Source organism: Macaca nemestrina, chromosome 10, assembly GCF_043159975.1.
Source record: "Macaca nemestrina isolate mMacNem1 chromosome 10, mMacNem.hap1, whole genome shotgun sequence".
Taxonomy (NCBI): Eukaryota; Metazoa; Chordata; class Mammalia; order Primates; family Cercopithecidae; genus Macaca; species Macaca nemestrina.
In genome coordinates, this window is record NC_092134.1 from 64,205,137 (window position 1) to 64,227,329 (window position 22,193).

Here is a 22,193-nt window from a genome sequence, read left to right on the forward strand (position 1 = left end):
TAATCTATGTAATTAAAGACTTATCCAATTTACTAGTTACAGGATCTTTACATACCAATTTTACTTGTTATGAGGTAGAATATCTAAAAGACTTATTTAACAAGGGGTCTGGGATCTCAATGTTAACTCAGAGAACAAAGCTAAATTTAACGAAGGGCAGAAACTAAGACCACAAGTCACCGAATAATGCCATAATTTTATTGTTTGTACAGCAATCTAAAATCATCTTTAAGAAATGAGTTTTTGTTAAAGTAACATGCTCAGATTTCAATGACCACAGAAACTAGGAAAAAAGAGGGTAAGTTTTGTTATGAAGTTTCAGTGTAGCTGAAGCTTCAGGCGATGTGGCTGCAGCAGTAGTTCCATGCACTTAAGATACTAAAAAGTTTCCCACAAGGGGTGTTGGGCACTTTAATCTCTCTTGAAATCCGATTCTGTACATCAAGTAGAATTATTAATATTATTCAAAGGGAGTTGAGTTTCCATCCTCCTCAGCAGAAACTATAATCACAATATATGGTCTGAGGGAAAGTAAAAAAGAATGGAAGGGTTATTAACAGCAGTACTAAATGTATTTTTAAATTTACACTTTCACTTACATAAATAGGTGAACAGATTATTTTTCTTCTATTAGCTACAAACCTGTGAAAATGTTTACATAAGTAGACAAAAAATTTATAAGCATAATTGCAGCTACACTAACCTGGTACACCACAATCACTATTTTTGTCCATCCATGAATTCCTATGTTGACACAAACCAATTTTCCATATTGATATGATTCTACCAATATTTAGGATCAGCCATTTTGTCTGGCAGTTGTACTGCTTCCAAGTGGTTGTAGTATGATCCTAATTAAGACCATGGTCCCGGGGTCCATGTGGACTAGTTAGCTTCTCTGTTCCAAGGCCACAGCCTGTACACTTAGCCCCAATGGTATACATTTAAACTTTGTGAAAAAAATATAATGAATCTGAATACATTTGCTGCCATTACTAAAAATGAAACTCAAAGCACACTCTTATGTAGTATCAGTAATCTTCCTTTTAATCAGCTTCATATCACGTCAATCCTCCAGAGTAAAAAAATACAGAACACACTGAACTTTGTTCTTACTTCAGAAAGTGAGAAAACATGCATGATGTTTGCATGAGAAATTATGAAAAATGTATATCACAGGTCATATAGAAATAGCGCTCTGCAAGCTACTAAACAAACTAAAAAAAGGTTTCCAGTTTTAAAGAAATATTTAACAGTATCATTTTTTATTACATGAAGGGTCTTTTCAATTATTACTTTTAATTTTAATGACATTCAAAAACAAGAAAATATCATCATCCCTCTAGTTATCTCTGATTCCAAATGCTGCCCAATCTTATCTGCTGTTCATAGTAGCTAGCTAGCTACATTACATAAAGATGGGAATAAACAACAGCTCTTAGGGTTTAAAAAAAAAAAAAAACTCACTAATCTTTTTCACTCCCTACCATTCTAAATCACTACAATCATTCTAAAGGCAAGGTATTTTCTCAACAATTTACGAAGTAAGATTATGTTCTACATGACATACAAGTATCTGTTGCCAAGCCAGAGAAAATGGATGGTAAAATGACCAAAATCCTATTAGTTCCCTTAAAGTAAGGCTTCTCAACCTTTTCATTATCCCTGTCTACTTCCCTTCAACAAGTTACTTTTAGACATTTTTTTTCCCTAATTACCCGTCTTACAATTTTAATATCACAGATACATGATACATATTGTATACCACTATTGGGATGAACTTGCTAGCTGTCAAAATATTCATCATTCTCCCTGACAGGCCTGACATTTTTTTGATGGTTCTAAAATTACAGTAACATCATTCGAGGCTAGGCATGGTGGTTCATGCCTGTTAATCCCACCACTTTGGGAGGCCAAGGCAAGAGGATCCCTTGAGTCCAGGAGTCTAAGACCAGCCTGGGCACCTTACGGAGATCCCATCTCTACCCGCCCCTCCCCAAATATACACACACACACACACACACACACACACACACACACACATTTCGTGCATTACATGATACTATCAGTAAATACACAGCAAAGGCCACTTGTTTCAAAGCCTATTTTAAATTATTTCCATTTAAAGAAATATATGAAGGGGGGAAAGTTACATTTTGCATTTACAAAATATATCCTGTACCTAGGAGAAGAAACACTAGTATGCAAAATCCAATAGCAAATAACCTAATGCATATATTTTTAAAGAAAATATATCATTTTCTGGTTTTATCTAATTATGTTCTGAGTAGGCATTAAAATTGGCTAGTAATCCCTGTAAAAATCCCTTCCTTAACTAATGGTAAGGAAGCCAATTTGGTACTAAAAATATGCCACATAAACCACAGTGGACAATTCATAGGCAACTAAATTAACTGTACCCATAAATAACAAAACAGAGAAGAGTTCTAGCTTCCCTGAACATTCCTATCCATTTTTCTGAATCAATTCTAACTAGCTCATTCGCAACCTGACAGCTTTATTTCAGATGGTTTCCTAGTAAACATAAACAAATCATAAACGACGATTCTCTGATATTTGTCCAAGAAACTTATTTCATTAACTGGCTAAACAATTGGCTAGAATACATACATAATGACTGAATGTAAACCAAAATGATTCATGACATAAAAACTGACTTATCGGATGTCCAGGTCTGTAACTCCTAAGTGAATTTTTTGTTTCAACTACCACCTCTATACACCTACATTTTTAAAAAAGTAATTATTTCTGTGTATGACAAAGTCTTGCTCTGTTAACTCAGGCTGGAGTACAATGGCCTGATCTCAGCTCACTGAAGACTCTGCCTCCCAGGTTCAAGCAATTCTCCTGCCTCAGCCTCTGAAGTAGCTGGAATTACAGGTGTGCACCACCACGTCCGGCTAAATTTTGTATTTTTAGTAGAGACAGGGGTTTTACCATGTTGGCCAGGCAGGTTTCAAACTCCTGACCTCAAGTGATCCACCTACTTCAGTCTCCCAAACTGCTGGAATTATAGGCATGAGCCACCACATCTGGCCTACACTTCCATTTTAAAGTTGGGTGGTCAGATTACTAAATTTGTGCTCAGCGACTAACTGCCTGACAGGCCAGAAACTAAATCCCACATTAAGAGTTTTTGACTCCCAAACAAGCAACAAAATACACTACTTCAATGAACGCAGTGTAAAGTTCACAGAATTTCTTTGACTTTCCTCTCCAGATCAACAAAACTCTACAGATTAAACATAAAGGAATGGCAACTACAATATAGGACCTGTCAGTGTGCTATAATTACAGTAGTCCCCTCTCATCTGAGGGGGATATGTTCCAAGACCCCCAGTGGATGCCTAAAGCCAAGGAAAGCAAGGAACCCCACATACTATGTTTTTCCTTATACATACCTATGATAAAGTTTAATTTATAAAGTAGGCACTGTAAAAAATAACTAATAAAAGAGAACAATTATAGTCATGCATGACGAGGTTTTTGGTCCAGGTGGTCAGATTAGAATGGAACTGAAAAATTACTATTGTTTAGTGATCTTAGCCCAATGCATTACTCACACGTTTGGGCTGGTAATGCTGGTGTAAACAAACCTACTATGCTCCCAGTCATATAAAAGAATAGCACATGCAATTATGTACAGTACATGATACCTGACAACAAGCGACTGTGTTACTGGTTTATATATAGTATACTTTTTTGTTTTTTTTTTTTTTTTAAATAGAGATGGGGTTTCGACATGTTGGCCGGGCTGGTCTCGACCTCCTGGCCTCAAGTGATCTGCCACCTCAGCCTCCCAAAGCACTGGGATTACAGGTGTGAACCACCACACCAAGGCCAATTATACCATACTTTTTATCATTATGTTAGAGTGTACCCCTTCTACTGTAAAAAGTTAACTGTAAAACAGCCTCAGGCAGGTCCTTCAAGAAGTATTACAGAAGGCATTGTTTTCCTGGGAGGAGAGCCCATGCTTCTTACTGCCCCTGAAGACCTTTCCAGTGGGACAAGATGCAAAGGTGGAAGACAGTGATATTGATAATCCTGACCCTGGGCAGGCCTAGGCTAATGTGTGTGTGTGTCTTCAGTTTTTAACAAAAGTTAAAAAATAAAAATAAAAAAGGCCAGGTGTGGTCGTTCATGACTGTAATTCCAGCCTCCTTTGGGAGGCTGAGGCAAGAGGATCACTTGGGGCCAAGAGTTTGAGACCTGTGCTACACACTAAGACCTTGTCTCTTCTAAAATAAAATTAATTTTAAAAGTTTTTTTTTTTAAATGTAATAGAAAAAAGTTTAGGCCAGGTGTGGTGGCTCACGCCTGTAATCTCAGCAGTTTGGGAAGCCAAGGCGAGAGCATCACTTGAGGTCAGGAGTTCGAGACCAGCCTGGCCAACACGGTGAAACCTCATCTCTACTAAAAATACAGTAGTTAGGCAGGTATGGTGGTGAGTGCCTGTTATCCCAGCTACTCAGGAGGCTGAGGCAGGAGAAGTGCCTGAACCCAGGAGGCAGAGGTTGCAGTGAGCCAAGATTGCACTACCGCACTTCAGCCTGGGTGACAAGAGCGAGACTCCATCTCAAAACAAAACAAAAAAGAAAAAAGTTTATAGAATAAGGCTATAAAGAAAATATTTTATATAGTTATACAATGTGTTTGTGTTTTAAACTGTTATTATTGAAGAGTCCAAGAAGTATATAAAGTAAAAATGGGCCAGTCACAGTGGCTCACGCCTGTAATCCCAACACTTTTGTAGTTCAAAGCAGGAAGACAGCTTGCACCCAGGAGTTGCAGACTAGCTGGGACCACATGGTGAGACCTCATCCCTATAAAAAAATAAAAATTAGCCAGGCATGGTGGCACACCCCTGCAGTCTCAGCTGCTCTGGAGGCTGAGACAGGAGGACTGCTTGAGCCTGGGAGATAAGGGCTGCAGCAAGCCACAATTGCACCACTGCACTCCAGCCTAGATGACAGTGAGAAAATAATCAACCAATCAATCAATCAATCAAGTGAAAACACTACAGTAAGCTAAGGTTAATGTATCATTGAAGAAAAAAGTTTAAATAAATTTAGTGTAGCCTGAGTGTACTGTACAGTGTTTATGAAGTCTACAGCAGCGTACAGTAACGTCCCAGATCTTCACATTCACCCACCACTCACCTGCTGCCCCTCCCAGGGCAACTTCCAGTCATGCAGGTTCATGATGAGTGCCCTATACAAGTGTGCCACTTTTTATCTTTTATACCAAGATTTTCACTTACCTTTTCTATGTTTAGATATATTAGATACACAAATACTTACCACTGTGTTACAACTGCCTACAGTGTTCAGTACAGTAATATGTTGTACAAGTTTGTAGCCTAGGAGCAACAGGCTACACCATATAGCCTACATAGGTAGCAGGCTGTACCTTCTAGGTTTGAAATGCAAAAGCACTCTATGATCACATATGATGAAAGCACCTACGATGGACTTCTCAGAACATATCGCCATCATGAAGCGACACGACTGTATAAGTTTACTGTAATAAAAGTTACCTAAATATAGTATCTCTCAAAGTACCTTACTGTATGTAATATTTTCAGCCCTCAGAACCAAGAGTAACTGAAACCACAGAAAGTGGAACTGTGGATACGTGTGGACTACTGTATGTAGGTATCTCTCAGCTCCCCTCCAGTGTACTCTAAGGGTAGAGACTACCTAAACTTTGTATCCCTCGTTGCTGGCACATAACAGACACTTAAGAAATGTATTTTCAACATTTTTTTTTTTGAGACAGGGTCTCGCTCTGTCATCTAGGCTGGAGTGCAGTGGCCTGATCTCAGCTCACTGCAACCTCTGCCTCCCAGGTTCAAGCGATTCTCCTGCTCAGCTTCCTGATTAGCTGGGATTACAGGCAGGCACCACCATGCCCGGCCAATTTTTGTATTTTTAATAGAGATGGGGCTTCACCATGTTGGTCAGGCTGGTCTGGAACTCCCGACCTCAAGTGATGTGCCCACCTCGGCCTCCCAAAGTGCTGGGATTACAGGCATGAGCCACCACACTCGTCCTAAACAATTCAACTTTTAAATTATTTAGTTTTGGCCAGAATTTTAAAATCTACATTTACTAAATATTGGGCTAGTAATTACTACACTTGAGTATAAATCCCAGTTTAAACTGAATTGACACACTATTGAGTGTGAGACAGAATCACTTTCTTCTCAACTTCAAGTAATATGGAGGTTTGGAAGACGTTCAAATTGCCCTTCCAACTGTTCTCAACTTGGTGACATCCAAAGACCTCTAAGAATTAAAGAGAACCCATAAGGATTAGTCAGTCCCTTGTGCCTCCTCCCCCTTCATTCTCCATTCTTAAGTTCACCTGGTGAAGAAAAGAACTCTATTAGAGCTTCACTAAATTATTATTCTCAATCTATCCCCAAACAAATTAGTTTCTGCTAAGACTGTTGAATGCCTCACTTTTTTCTACTTCAATAGATGCAAATCACGTTTTGAAACAATACTGTACCTTACCAAAATACAAACAAGCTTCATAAAAGTATGACATTTAAAATATGAGACTCAGCAGGATACAGACAAAAAAATAGTAGAAAATGGAAATAAAGACTATGCCGAATTTCAAAGTACACAAATCCAATTAGAACTGCAGTTTACACTGGAAAACAAAGTTTTTTTTTTTAATGTTTACAACAGTTTTGAAGCCAAAATAAGTCAAAACTGGCTAATACTTAGGAAAGTATTTTACTCAACAATAAAACAAGAGGTCAAGTCTACTATAGCAACTAGTAGAAATAAGGTCACCAGCTAGTAAAGATTAAATCAGTTGTAAATTATTTTGTGGTTGCCTCTAATGGTGGCAAAATTTTGGAAAAACATTTCAATGACAGTAACATTTTTAAAAGCAGGATAAGCTCTGAAAATAACCAACTATCCTTTTGTGACTTTTTTTTTTTTTTGGTACAGGAACTACCACAGCAAGCAGTGGTACTGCAAAAAGATATACAAATCAATCAATCATTGATTGGCCAACGATATGCAAAGTAGCAAAAACAATGCCTCTATGTATCCTCGCCATCAATCTATTCAAACATATAAAGATCTTACTGGCAAAATTATACAACTGTGTTAGATATGTGGTACGTACCTTATACAAATCGTTGAAAAGTTACATTTAAAAGGAGTCCCTCATTGGGTCCACAAAACTAATCTCTTCTTACCTCCCGCCCAGTCAGCACTTGCTACTGCACAGGGATAACAATCCACCCAGCTATCCGGAAAAGGGAGATGTCCCTCTCAAATTAAGAATGCAAAAGCCCAAACATATTTCATTAAGAGGTACTGAAAAAAGTTTAACTTCTAAAATTGTGTCCCAATTCTTCTTTTATTGTGCATAGAAAGGTGAAGCAAAGTATTCTCTTGTAAGAAAAGCTAACAAGGGCAGCCTTGAACACTTAATCGTTGTTCCTTGCAGTTACGGCCCTCTTCTAAACGCACTGTTACATTCACTTGATAAATAAAAGGAAAAAAATTTCCTAGAGGTCTTATAAGCGTTAGAATCTGTGTTGCAGTCGAGGAATGTATCTGATTTGTAACTGACACAATTCAAGCATTATTATTTAAAACAAGCACAATTTTAAAAACACAAAAATTTAAAAACTTAACCTTTCATTACAATGTATTACATTTAAACAAATCCAGTCTTCAAAGGAGTAGCAAACATTTAAAGCCAACTAGTAGTTTTCTGTTTTCTAATATTTAAACCAGAACAAAGTCATTCCTGAAAAATAAAACAGTAAAGAGCTCTTGTGTTTCCTTGTTTTTAAAAAGCCTGAGCAACTAGTCACGAATATGACAGTTAATGGAGGGGGAAAAAAACACATTAAGCCAATATTATTTTATTAAGCTTCTCATAAGGACCTGGGAAATACAAAAAAATAAAGCTTTTAGGAACACGGCAGTTAGGCACAATTTGTTTTAAATGTGTTACTACATAATATGCAGTAAAGATACGACCAGCAGGTTCAAACCTTAAACGTCACTACTCTAGCAACAAACGACATCTTTTGCAAGGATGCCCATTATCAGACATCACAGCTCCGCGTTACCTCTAAGCAACGTCGTTCAGGAAAACCTTGCATTCTCACTTTCGCTCAACCTTTCAAAAGGTAATGCAGGGCCGGGGGATTTAACACTTTGTTTTCGAAAACAGGGTCTTATCTACAACTCTATTTTTAAACCACATCATAGGATTTGGGGTGAACGTTCTTTCATTTTAATCACTATGAGACCTGTGGGTGAGCTAACATCTTTTTGTTCCATCCAAACATCGCGCTTCCAATCTTCCTTTAGGTCCCCGGCCACCCATCTTCACAGGTATTTTCATAACAAAGGCCAAAAACGACTGGGCTTCAAAGGCACTGCAAGCCCTGGATTAACAAGGCAGGACCAGCGCACCGACTTTTATCTGTGGCTCCAAAAGTCAAATGACTTGTTGCAAACAAGCCTGCACCTCAGCCGCCTTCAGAAAGTGTGAAGGGAGGAGGAAGGCGCCACGCCGAAACCTGTCGCAAACCCGAGGAGAGCCCCAGGGACTGGGCGCGCGGGATACAAAGGGCCGTGAATGCGGCCTTCCATGAGGCGATAGTGCGCGGGTAGGGAGACAAAATGGAGCAATGGGAGGAATCTGAGCCCGAGCGGCAGCGGCGGGGAAGGGGCGGCGGCGGCGGGCGCGCGCCCTGCCGGGGCTTCTTCCTCCGGCCGGCGACGGGGGAGGGGGCGCGGCGGCGGCCAGTTCTCTCCGCCGCTTACACGCGGCCCCACCGCCCGGGCCTAGCGCGGCGGGAAGCGCCAGCCGGGTGCCACCAACAATAGGGAGCGAGGCAGCGCCGGCGAGGGAGGAGCCGGCGGCAGCTGCACAGCGGCCCGCATCCGCGCTCCGGGCCCCGCGACGGGTCGCCGCGCCCGCGGCCCGTGAAACGACGCGGTAGAACGAAGGGCGGGGGGGGGGCCGCCACGCCGGGGATCGGCGGCGCGGCCCAGAGGCGGCAAGGGCGCATAGTCTGCAGTCGCTTCGGCTCGCGGCCGCAGCGGGCCCCGGGTCAGCGTCCCAGCCGCAGCGCCGCCCGCGTCGGCGACGGGGACCCGGGCTCTCACGTACCTGGTTGAACTCTTCGCCCACATCCGCGTAAATGTCTATGTGGTCCACGCCGTCCGCCATCTTCCCTCAGCCTCGGCCGCCACCGCCGCCGCCGCCGCCGCCGCCTCCTCCTGCAGGTCCGCCCGCCGCGGCAGCAGCAGCGGATCTAGCGGCGGTGGGGGGCGCTTGCGTCACTTCCGAGGCCCGAGAGATGGAGGCGGGAGCGATAGGGGCCGGCCGGGGGCGGGGACTGTGCAACCCAGCCGCTCGGCTGGCTGAGGAAAGGCTGCTCCTCTAAGGGCAGAGGGCGTTTCTTTTGTGTCTGGGTGAGGCCCGGGAGTGGGGGGCAATTTCTTTGTCCTACTCGCGCATCCAGTTTACCAGTGGGTCCCACCTGTTTCCACACATCGTCTTTTCACTTGGCCTCTGCCATACTCAAACGTTTTGTTAATATTTTCATTTATCCGTTTTTCTTACCTTTCACACATGCAGGACTTCTAAAGGTGGAAGTTATATGTTCATGGTTAAATACAAAGTGTAACCCCCGGGCATTCTGTGAGCGGCTTAAGGCCAAAAACAATGTGTTGTTTCTGCATCCTCAGAGACAAGCAGAGTTTTATTTGCATGTAAACGCTAGATACCCGTCAGTGGTTATATTTGCACGCTGTTTATGTTGCCATTTCCATCTCTAATCTTCATGGGCTTCTTTCCTCTCCCCTTCCTCTCGCATTCATTGCCCTTCATTTTTTCTTCCTTAGATCTACAGTAGGTTGTCTCTGGCATAGTTCAGATGCTTCTAAAATGAATGCAGTCATCTTAGAGCACACCCAAGAGAGTGGAGGTCTCTTGAGGCCAGGGGCTTCTTTCTCAGAATCCTAGAATGTCCCAGCGGGAAGGGAACTGGAAAGGTGTCCTTAGGTCCAAACATCTCATTTTACAGAGGAGAAGACTGAAGCCTAATAGAACCTAAGTGATTTAACCAGGTCACATGGTCAATAAAGGTAGGAATATTCAGCCACGATACTTTACTCAAGGATGTCTCTCCAGTTTGAAACTTTCCCCTCCGTTCTTTATTTCTTTTTCACTCATTAAGAAATATACTATAGTAGAGCGTGTTTCCTGAGAAACTGGCGAGAAATCATCCATAGAATAACCCAAACAACATCTGTAAGGTTGGGCATCTCTAATCCAACAATTTGAAACGCTCCAAAATCTGAAACTTTTTGTGCACTGACATGATGCCGCAAGTGAAAAATTCCACACCTGATCTTATGTGCCAGGTTGCAGTCAAAATGCAATCAAAACTTTGTTTCATGCACAAAATAACTAAAAATATTGTATGACATAATCTTCAGGCTATGTGTATAAGGTATATGTGAAACATAAATGAATTTCGTTTAGACTTGGGTCCCATCCCCTAGATATCTTATGTATACACAAATATTCCAAAATCCACCAAAATCCAAAATCCAAACACTTCTAGTCCCAAGCATTTTGCATAAAAAAGACTCAATCTGCACTTGGTATGGTGGAAAAAGCTTGGTTGCAGTCATGGAGACCAGATCTGGGTACCCATTTCTAATCAGACATTTTATCAGCTAAATGACCTCAGTCAAGTTTTCAACTCTCATAATCAATCTCAGAATCTTTAAAATCCAGGCAATAATATCTACCTCACCAAGGCTGAAGGTTGGTGATACTTTAAATGAGTTAATATGAGTTAATATGCAAAGTGCCCTGTCCTGTTCCAAGAATCAGTACTTAAATACTGATTCACTTTCTTTCATAGGGCATTATAGAAGAAAAGAGACACTGAAGTTTAAAGATGAGAGCATTTTCTAGATTGGTGGTGTGGTAGAATGATGGCCCACCATAGATGTTCATATTCTTATCCCTGAAATCTGTGAATATGTTACCTTTGCAGATATGATGAAGTTAAGGATCTTGAGATAGAGATAGGGATACCTTGATTGCCCAGTAGGCTCAAAGTAATTGCAAGGGTCTTTAGAAGTGAGAGAGGGAGGCAGTAGAATCAGAGAAGATGCAAAGATTTCTATTGCAGTTTATTTTCTTTCAATACAATTAAAAACCATTCCAGCCAGCATGGAGGCTCATGCCTGTAATCTCAGAACTTTGGGACGCCATGGAGGGAAAATTGCTTGAGCCCATGAGTTTGGGACGAGCCTGGGCAACATAGGGATACCTTGTCTCTACAAAAAAATAAAAAAATTAGCCAGGCATAATGGTGTGCACATGTAGTCCCAGCTACTCGGGAGGCTGAGTTGGAAGGATCACTTGAGCCTGGGAGGTTGAGGCTGCAGTGAGCCATAATTGTACCACTGCATTCCAGCCTGCGTGACAGAGTGAGACCCTGTCTCAAAAAAAAAAAAAAAAAAAAAATTATCAAAAAAAAAAAATTATTTCAAGGCTCTGACTTCTATTGTTGTCTGTAAAAAGTCAGCTGTCAATTGACTATTGCCTCTTTGGAGTTAATTGGTCCTATTTTTTCTGGTTGTTAAGATTTTTCTCTTAGACTTTAGTTTTCTGTTCTCTTACCATGTGTGCTTGGAAGTGTATTTCTTGTTATTTGTGATGCTCAGGATTCACTGAACCTCTTGAATATATATAGATGTGTTTCATGAGTTCTGGAAAATTCTCAACCATTATCTCTTCAAATTTTGTTTCTGCCCCCACTCTCTTCTCTCCTTTCCTGACTCCAGTTAAATATATGTGGCCGGGCACAGTGGCTCATGCCTGTAATCTCAGCACTTTGGGAGGTCAAGGCAGGTGGATTGCCTGAGGTCACGAGTTCAAGACCAGTCTGACCAACATGGCGAAACCCCATCTCTACTAAAAATACAAAATTAGCCAGGCATCGTGGTGCATGCTTGTAATCCCAGCTACTCAGGAGGCTGAGGCAGGAGAATCACTTGAACCTGGGAGGCAGAGGTTGCAGTGAGCCGAGATAGCACCATTGCACTCCAACCTGGGAAATAAGAGCGAAACTCCATCTCAAAAATATATATATACACATATATATGCTATGTATATTAATATATATTATATATGCTATATATATTTTAGTATAAAATGTACATATACATACATATGTGTGTGTATGTTAGATCTTTTTATTCTATGCACTATTTCTCTTACCCTCTTTTTAAAAGTTTTCCATCCATTTGTCTCTCCATGCTTCATTGTAGGTCTCCATGCTTCACTCATTTTTGTGATATATTTTCCAGTTTACTAATTCTTCCTCCTATGGTGTTAATCTCATCTACTGAGACATTAATTTTGTGTTTTTTATAATTTTCGATTCTAGAATTTCTACTTGATTATTCTAAAAATCTCTTAGGTTTGTTTTTATGGCATCTAATTATTTGCCAAAATTGTCAGTCTTGGCTTTCATCTCTTTGAATATAGTAGGCATCATTGGTTTACAATCTGGGGTCTCTGATAATTCCCATATCTGGAATTCCATTGGGATTGCTATGTGTTATATATTCTGACTGTGGCTCACTTCCAGCAATCAAAATAATGTAAACTCAAATATTTAAGAAGAGCAGGAAAGAGGTTGGAAGGCAGGTAATGTTCTAAGGTTCTCCATATGTCTGCTTTTTCTCTGTGCAGAACTTTCTCTTCTTTTTCGTGTGCATGGCAATGCAACGATGAAACCTCAATGCAAGTTCCAGGGTTCAAACAACCACTATTTAAGCAAATATTCAGCAGTCTTAGTTTCAATTACAAAATCTAAGGAATGTCAAAGTAAGGTTCTCTGTGCTGGAAAAAAAAATTTAGGGAAAAAGGAACTGATTAACCCAATTTTTATGAGATTCTACTCCCATGCCAATCGAGGTTTTTAAAGGGAATGGAGTCCAGAGTAAAAACATGGCTGACAAATCCTACCCTGTAAGTCAGGAAATGGTGGAGAATTCTCCATAAAAGATGGTAGCTTTGAGCCAGACAGACATCTCAAAGAATGTCTAACACATTCTACTTATTAGACAACAATATATAAAGTCATCATGGTTAGGGAAGACAAATGCAAATCCATAAATATTTTACACTTGCTATCATTCCAATTTACACCAAACAAGTCAATGCCATAGTATCCATAGGAACAAGATTTGCGTTCCCATATACTACAGGCCATATTTTAGCCCAGTGGTCCCCAAACTTTAAAAAATACTTACCTGTAGTCAGGCGCAGTGGTTTGCACCTGTCATCTCAGCTGCTCAGGAGGCTGAGACAGGAGGATCTCTTGAACCCAGGAGTTTGAGGCTGTAGTGAGCTGTGATCACACAATTGCACTCCAGCCTGGGTGACAAAGTGAGACCTCTTCTCTAAAAACAGAAAAAAAAAATTAAAAAAAAAAATCAATTGGCCAGGTACGGTGGCTCATGCCTGTAATCCCAGCACTTTGGGAGGCTGAGGCAGGCGGATCATGAGGTCAGGAGTTCGAGACAAGCCTGATCAACATGGTAAAACCCCATCTCTACTAAAAATACAAAAATTAACCAGGCGTGGTGGCACATGTCTGTAATCCCAGCTACTCATGAGGCTGAGGCAGGAGAATCTCTTAAACCTGGGAGGCAGAGGTTGCAGTGAGCCGAGATCATACCACTGCACTCCAGCCTGGGTGACAGAGCAAGACTCCATCTCAAAAAACAAAAAAAAGAAAAAAATTTAATTAAAATACCTGTATTAGTATAACATTTGAAAACATGCAGCCATAATATATGTAAATGTAAACATTATTTTATTAAAACTTTTTATGCTAACACCATGAACACAATACAAATATAAAATTTTAAATCATGAAATGAGATTTTTTAGTATCTTGCCATGCATAAAGGCCTTAGATTATTATTGGTGGATTTAATCCATATTTCAAATAGTTTTCATTTTGATTTTTTAACATTTTAACATTTTTAATTTTTGTGTGTACATAGTAGGCATATATATTTATGGGGTACATGAGATGTTTGATATAGGCATGCAATGTGAAATAATCACATCCTGGAGAGAATGGTCAAGCATTTATCCTGTGTGTTAAAAACAATCTGATTACATTCTTTCAGCCATTTATATATATATAATTAAGTTATTATTGACTATATACTCACCCTAGTCAAATAGTAAGTCTTATTCATTCTTTGTATGTTTTTGTACCTATTAACTATACCCACTTTTGACCCCCAAACCCTCATTACCCTCCCCAGCCTCTGATTACCACCCTTCTATTCTGTATATCCATGAGTTCGATTGTTTTGATTTTTAGATCCCATAAATAAATGAGAACATGCAATGTTTGTCTTTCTGTACCTGGCTTATTTCACTTAACATAATGATCTCCAGTTCCATTCATACTGTTGCAAATGACAGGATCTCATTTTTTTTTGTAGCTGAATAGTACTTCATTGTATATACGTATCACATTTTCTTTATCCATTCATCTAGTGATGGACACTTAGGTTGCTTCTAAATTTTAGCTATTATAAATAGTGCTGTAACAAACATAGGAGTGCAGATATCTCTTTGATAAACTAATTTCCTTTCTTTTGGGTATATACCCAGCAATGGGATTGTTGGATCATATGATAGCTCAATTTTTAGTTTTCTGAGGAATTTCCAAACTGTTGACCATAGTGGTTGTACTAATTTATATTCCTACCAACAGTGTACAAGTGTCTCCTTTTCTCTACATCCTTGCCAACATTTGTTATCTCCTGTCTTTGAGATAAAAGCCATTTTAACAGGGTTGAGATGATGTCTTATTGTAGTTTTGATTTGCATTTTTCTGATGATCAGTGATGTTGAGCAATTTTTCATATACCTGTTTGCTATTTGTATCTCTTCTTTTGAGAAATGTCTAGTCAGGCTTTTTGCCCATTTTTAAATCAGATTATTAGATATTTTCTATGGAGTTATTTGAGCTCCTTATATATTCTGTTTATTAATCCTTGGATAATAGAGATGGGTAGTTTGCAACTATTTTCTCCCATTCTGTGGGTTGTTATATTAGTCCATTCTCACACTGCTATAAAGAACTACCTGAGACTGAGTAATTTGTGAAAAAAAGAGGTTTAACTGACTCACAGTTCCACAGGCTGTACAGGAGGCATTGCTGGGGAGGCCTCAGGAAACTTACAGTCATGGCAGAAAGGTGAAGGGAAAGCAAGCAGGTCTTCACATGGTGGCAGGAGAGAGCAAGTGAAGGGGGAAGTGCCACATTTTTAAACAACCAGATCTTATGAGAACTCACTCACTATTATGAGAACACCAGGGGGGAAATCTGACCCCACCAGTGATTCAGTCACCTCCCAGGTCCCTCCCCCAACATTGGGGATTACGATTCAGCAAGAGATTTGGGTAAGGACACAGACACAAACCATATTATTCCACCCCTGGCCCCTCCCAAATCTCATGTCTTTCTCATATTTCGAAACCAAACATGCCTTCCCAATAGTCCCCCAGAGTCTTAACTCATTCAAGCATTAACTCAAAATTCAAGTCCAAAGTCTCGTCTGACACAAGGCAACTCCCTTCCACCTATGAGTCTGTAAAATAAAAATAAGTTAATTACTTACTTCCAAGATACAAAGGCAGTACAGGCGTTGGGTAAATGCTCCCATTCCAAAAGGGAGAGATTGGCCAAAACGAAGGAGCCCCATGCAAGTCCAAAACCCAGCAGGTCAGTCATTAAATCTTAAAGCTCAAAAATAATCTTGTCTGATTTCATGTTTCACATCCAGGTCACACTGATGCAAGGGGTGGGCTCCCAAGGTCTTGGGCAGCTCCACCCCTGTGGCTGCTTTCATGGGCTGGTGTTGAGTGCCTACAGCTTTTCCAGGTGTACAGTGCAAGCTTTCTGGGGACTGGAGAACAGTAGCCCTTTTCTCACAGCTCCACCAGGCAGTGCCCAGTGGGGACTTTGTGTAGGGGGGCTCCAACCCCACATTTCTCCTCTGCACTGCCCTAGTAGAGGTTCTCCATGAGGGCTCTGCCCCTCCAGCAGACTTCTGCCTGGACATCCAAGCATTTCCATACATCCTTTGAAATCTAGGCAGAGGCTCCCAACCTCAACTCTTGGCATCTGCATACCCAAAAGCCTGACAACACATGGAAGCTGCCAAGGCTTGGGACTTGCACCTTCTGAAGCAATGACCTGAGTTGTATCTTGACCCCTGTTAGCCATGGCTGGAGCTAGAGCAGCTGGGACGCAGGGTGCCACATCCTGAGGCTGCACAGAGCAGCGGGGCCCTGAGCCTGGCCTGCAAAACCATTTTTCCCTCCTAGGCCTTCAGACCTGTGAAGGGAGGGGCTGCTGCGAAGGTCTCTGAAATGCCCTGGAAGCATGTCCCCCATTGTCTTGACTATTAAAATTTGGCTTCTCTTTACTTATGCAAATTTCTGCAACCTTGAATTCCTCTCCAGAAATTTTTTTTCCTACTGCATGGTCAGGCTGCTGCAAGTTTTTCAAACTTTTATGCTCTAAGCCTTTTAAATATAAGTTCTAATTTCAGACTGTCTCTTTGTGAACACATATGAGCATATGCTGTTAGAAGCAGCCAGGTGGCACCTTGAATGCTTCCTTGCTTAGAAATTTCTTCCACCAGATACCCTAAATTATCTCTCTCAAGCTAAGTTCAACAGATCCCAAGGGCAGGGGCACAATGCCATCCGTCTCTTTGCTCAAGCATAGCAAAAGCAGCTTTTACTCCCGTTCCTAATAAGTTATTCATCTCCATCTGAGACATCCTCAGACTGAACTTCACTGTCCATATCACTATCAGTATTTTGGTCGCAGCCATTCAGCAAGTCTCTAGGAAGTTCAAAACTTTCCCTCATCTTGCTGTCTTCTTCTGAGCCCTACAAACTGTTCCAACCTCTGCCCATTACCCAGTTCCAAAGTTGTTCCCACATTTTCAGGTATCTTTATAGCAATGCCCTGCTTCTCTGGTACTGATTTTCCATATATTAGTCTGTTCTCACACTTGTTATAAAGAACTACCTGGTACTGGGTAATTTATGAGGAAAAGAGGTTTAATTGACTCACAGTTCTGCAGGCTGTACAGGAGACATGGCTGGGAAAGCCTCAGGAAACTTACTATCATGGCAGAAAGGCAAAGGGGAAGTGAGTATGTCTTTATATGGTGGCAAGAGACAAAGAGAGTAAAGCGGGAAGTGTTACACACTTTTAAACAGCCAGATCTTGTGAGAACTCACAAGTACAAGAACAGCAAGGGGAAATCTTCCCCCATGATCCAATCACCTCTGATATGGTTTGGCTCTGTGTCTCCACCCAAATCTCATTCAACTTGTAATCCCCATGTGTCAAGGGAGGGGCCTGGTGGGAGGTGATTGAATCATGGGTGGCATGATTCCTGAAACAGGAGGCATGTCTGGGAAGGCCTCAGGAAACTTATCATTCATGGTGGAAAGATAAAGGGGAAGCAAGAGATATATTACATCGCAGCAGGAGAGAGAAAGAGTGTAAAGGGGGAAGTGCCATATGCTTTCATCCAGATCTCATGAGAATTCACTCGCTTGATCGTATGGACATTTTAACAATATTGATTCTGCCAATCCATGAACATAAAATATTTTTCCATATTTTTGGTGTCCTCTTTAATTTGTTTCATCAGTGTTTTATAGTTTTTATAGTTTTATTTAATTAAATACCCAGGAATTAACTTAACCAAAGAAGTGAAAGATCTATGGAGATCTTTCTATATTTTATGTGTGGCTATTGTAAATAGAATTATGTTTTTATTTCTTTTTCAGATTGTTCACTGTTAGCATGAAAAAATGCTACCGATTTTTACATGTTGATTTTGTGTCCTGCAAATTACTGAACTTGTTTATCAATTCTAATACTTTTTTGGTGGAGTCTTTAGATTTTTCCAAATATAAGATCACACCATCTGCAAAGAAGGATTTTTTTACTTCTTCCTTGCCAATTTGGATGCCCTTTATTTGGCTGATTGCTCTAGCCAGGACTTCCAGTACTATGTTGAATAACAGTGGTGAAAGTGGGCATCCTTGTTGTGTCCCAGATCTTAGAGAAAAAGCTTTCAGATTTTCTCCATTCTATATAATAGTAGCTGTAAGCCTGTTATATATGGCCTTTATTATGTTGAGGTATGTTCCTTCTACACACAGTTTTTTTAGGGTTTTTATTGTGAAGGGATGTTTAATTTTAACAAACACTTTTCCTGCAACTATTGAAATGATTATGTTTTTTTGTCCTTCATTCTGTTGATATATCACATTGATTGATTTGTGTATGTTGAACCATCTTTGCATCACAGGGATAAATCCCACTTGGTCATGATGAATGATCTTTTTAATGTATTATTGAATTTGGTTTGCTAGTATTCTGTTGAGGGTTTTTGAATCAATGTTCATCAGAGGTTGGGCAAAGTGGCTCATGCCAGTAATCCCAGCATTTTGTGAGGCTGAGGTGGGCAGATCAACTTGAGGTCAGGAGTTTGAGACCAGCTTGGCCAACCTGGTGAAAATCCATATCTACTAAAAATACAAAAATTAGCTGGGTGTAGTGGTGGATGCCTGTAATCCCAGCCACTTGGGAGGCTGAGGAAGGAGAATTGCTTGAACTCAGGAGGTGGAGTTTGCAGTAAGCTGAGATTGCACCATTGCACTCCAGCCTAGGCAACAGAGTGAGACTGTGTCTCAAAATAAAACATATATATGTGTGTGTGTATATATATTTATAAAATATCTATGTATATATGTTTATCTCATATATATTCATCAGAGACATTGGCCTATAGTTTTCTTTTTCTTTTTTTTGATGTTTACCTGGTTTTGGTATCAAGGTAATACTGGCTTCATAGAATGAGTTTGGAAGCATTCTCTCCTCTATTTTTTGGAATAATTTGAGTAAGATTGTTGTTAGTTATTCCTCAAATGTTTGGTGGAATTCAGCAATGAAGCCATCAGGTCTTGGGCTTTTCATTACTGGGAGTCTTTTTACTGTAGCTTCAATCTTGTTATTTGTTATTAATATGTTCTGGTTTTACATTTCTTCTTGGTTCTTGCTAGGTTTTATGTATCTAGGAATTTGTCTATTTCTTCTAGATTTTCCAATTTATTGGCATAGAGTTGCTCATAGTAGCCACTGATAATCCTTTGAGTTTCTGCCATATCAGCTCTAATATCTCCTTTATCATTTCTGATTTTATTTATTTGTATCTTCTTTCTTTTTTAGTCTAAAGGTTTGTCAATTTTGTTTAACTTTTCAAAATACCAATTTTTTGTTTCATTGATCTTTTGTATTGTTTTCATTTATTTCTGTTCTGATCTTTATTTCTTTTTTTCTACTAATTTTGGGTTTAGCTTGCTCTTGCTTTTCTAGTTCTTCAAGATGCATTGTTAGATTGTTTATTTGAAGGTTTTCCTCTTTCTTGATGTAGGCCCTTATAGCTGTAAACTTACTTCTTAGTACTGTTTTGCTGTATCCCATATGTTTTGGTATGTTGTTTGTGTTGTCATTTGTTTCAAGAAATTTTTCAATTTCCCTTTTAATTTCTTCATTGATCCACTGGTCATTCAGGAGGATATAGTTTAATTTTTTTGTATTTGAATAATTTCCAAAATTCCTCTTATAAATTTCTAGTTTTATTCCATTATAGTCAGAGAAGGTGCTTGATATTATTTGAATTTTTTGAATGTTTTAATACTTGTTTTGTGACCTAACATATGGCCTATCCTTGAGAATGATCCATATGGTGAGGAAAGGAATATGCATTCTACAGCTATTGGATGAAATGTTCTGGAAGTATCTATTAGATCCATTTGGTCTCTAGTGTAGATTAAGTCCAATGTTTCTTTGGTGATTTTCTGTCTTGAATATCTGTCCAATGCTGAAAGTGGGGTGTTGAAGTCTCCAACTATTATTGTATTGGGGTCTGTCTCTCTTTTTAGCTCTAATAATATTTACATATCTTGGTGCTCCAGTGTTGGATGCATATCCATTTAAAATGAGTATATCCTCTTGCTGAATTTACCCCTTTATATGCCCCATTATATAGTGATATGGTTTGGATTTGTGTCCCCACCCAAATCTCATGTCAATTTATAATCCCCAATGTTGGAGGTAGGGCCTGCTGTGAGGTGATTGGATCATGGGGGTGGATTTCTCCCTTGCTGTTATCATAATGAGTGAGTTCTCATGAGATCTGGTTGCTTAAAAGTGTGTGACACCTCCCCACTTGCTCTCTTCCTCCTGCTCTGGCCATGTAAGACATGCCTGCTTCCCCTTTGCCTTCTGCCATGATTGTTAGTTTCCTGAGGCCTCCCCAGAAGCAGAAGCCTGTACAGCCTGCAGAACCATAAGCCAATTAAACCTCTTTTCTTATAAATTATCCATTTTCAGGCATTTCTTTATAGCAGTGCAAGAACAGACTAATACATATAGTGACCTTGTCTCTTATAGTTTTTGTCGTAAAATCTATTCTGTCTGATATAAGTATAGCTACGCCTGCTCTTTTTTGGTTTCCATTTGCATGGAATATCTTTTTCCATCTCTTTATTTTCAGTCTATGTCTGTCTTTACAGATGAAGTGTGTCTCTTTTAGGCAACAGATCAATGGGTCTTGTTTTTTATACATTCAGCCACTCTATCAAATATTCTTAAATTTTTGATGTTTTGGGACCAAATCTTGTTAAATCTGATTACATTATCATTTTCGTCTCATTATGTACATCATAAAAATTCTTACCAGAAATAACACAGGCATTGGCCCTGCCATTTTTTTGTCTTTCACTTGTACTTTCATTATTGGTATTAGCTTTGAACCATGGTTTTTTAGGAATCTTCATAAGACACTTGGGCATGGGTACTTTGTGATGGTTAATTTAGGTAATCTAGAAAATATGGTCTGTAAGTCTAAGTATGTGAGCTCTCATAAACTGCCATGTATCATACTACACTGCAAACGAGGTGTATTATGTGCCTGGGTGAGGGAATCACCTGAGAATCCTCTGCATTGTAGAACTTCTCCTCTTCTCTTGTAATTGCGCAAATACCAGAGGAGGGATTACTGGGCAGCTAAAGTAGTTAATGATTCAAAACTCCTCACTTTCATGAGTACCTTCCACAATTTGTTTAAGATGACTGTTTCCTTTCACTCCACTTTCCTCTTTCATAAATCCTCTCATGTAGGGTAGAGTTGGAGGGGCAGCAGCATCTTTTTGTATTTAAGTGGAATTTGAATAAGGGATACATTTACTTGGGTTTAATAGGAAATATCTGTGTTATTGTTAGCCATCTTGGTATAGTGATAATTCCCAGAAATATTTTTACTGCCACTGTGCTGACTCACACAGCTTCTGTGATACAAAGATACAAGGCCAGGGATCGTATTGTGATCTGAGTATGTCCAACATGGTAGACTCTAGAAGTATGTGTGCAGTGGAGGAGAAACAGTTGAAAATGTCTAGAGCCAGATATTACTAGGTGAAAAAGTAGTTTAATCACGAGACATAAAATTGTAAGTGGAAGATATGGTTTTCATTAATGCCCACTCAAAATGGAAATCTCTAGTGGAGGGAGTACACTAAATAATGGGGCACATAAAATAATCACTTTTTTTCCTCTTTGTGATAAAATCACATGAAATTTCTGTTTTTCCTTGTAAAATAACTATTTATATTCATACCTTATTTTGTATTCATTTAAAAAATTATTTTTCTTTAAGAAAGCCCCCAAAGGATAGAAATATTAGGCCCCATAAAACCTAGATTCATGTCTGCCTCATCCCTTAGCAATGTGAAACCATTTGACATCAGTGAGTGAGGACATCAGTGTCAATTCATATATTAAATATTAATTATTTAATTTTTTTTTTGAGGTGGAGTCTCGGTCTGTCACCCAGGCTGGAGTGCAGTGGCGCGATCTCAGCTCACTGCAAGCTCCACCTCCTGAGTTCACACCATTGTCCTGCCTTAGCCTCCCGAGTAGCTGGGACTACAGGTGCCCGCCACCACGTCCGGCTAAT

At 39.8% G+C, this 22,193-nt stretch overlaps 1 protein-coding gene across 4 annotated transcripts in view; it reads right to left on the reverse strand.

The window, feature by feature from the left end:
- Positions 1 to 9,336, reverse strand: part of LOC105473399 (cleavage and polyadenylation specific factor 6) — a 34,468-nt gene extending 25,132 nt beyond the window's left edge. For 2 of the 4 annotated variants that reach the window (XM_011727206.3, XM_011727205.3), the window contains exon 1: positions 9,187 to 9,336. In XM_011727206.3, coding sequence (XP_011725508.1) covers positions 9,187 to 9,246 — 60 coding nt within the window. In that variant the 5' untranslated portion in view covers positions 9,247 to 9,336. The remainder of the gene's footprint in view (positions 1 to 9,186) is intronic. The other 2 variants (XM_024790190.2, XM_011727203.3) reach the window with 1 other exon arrangement.
- Between the last annotated feature and the right edge of the window lie 12,857 nt (positions 9,337 to 22,193).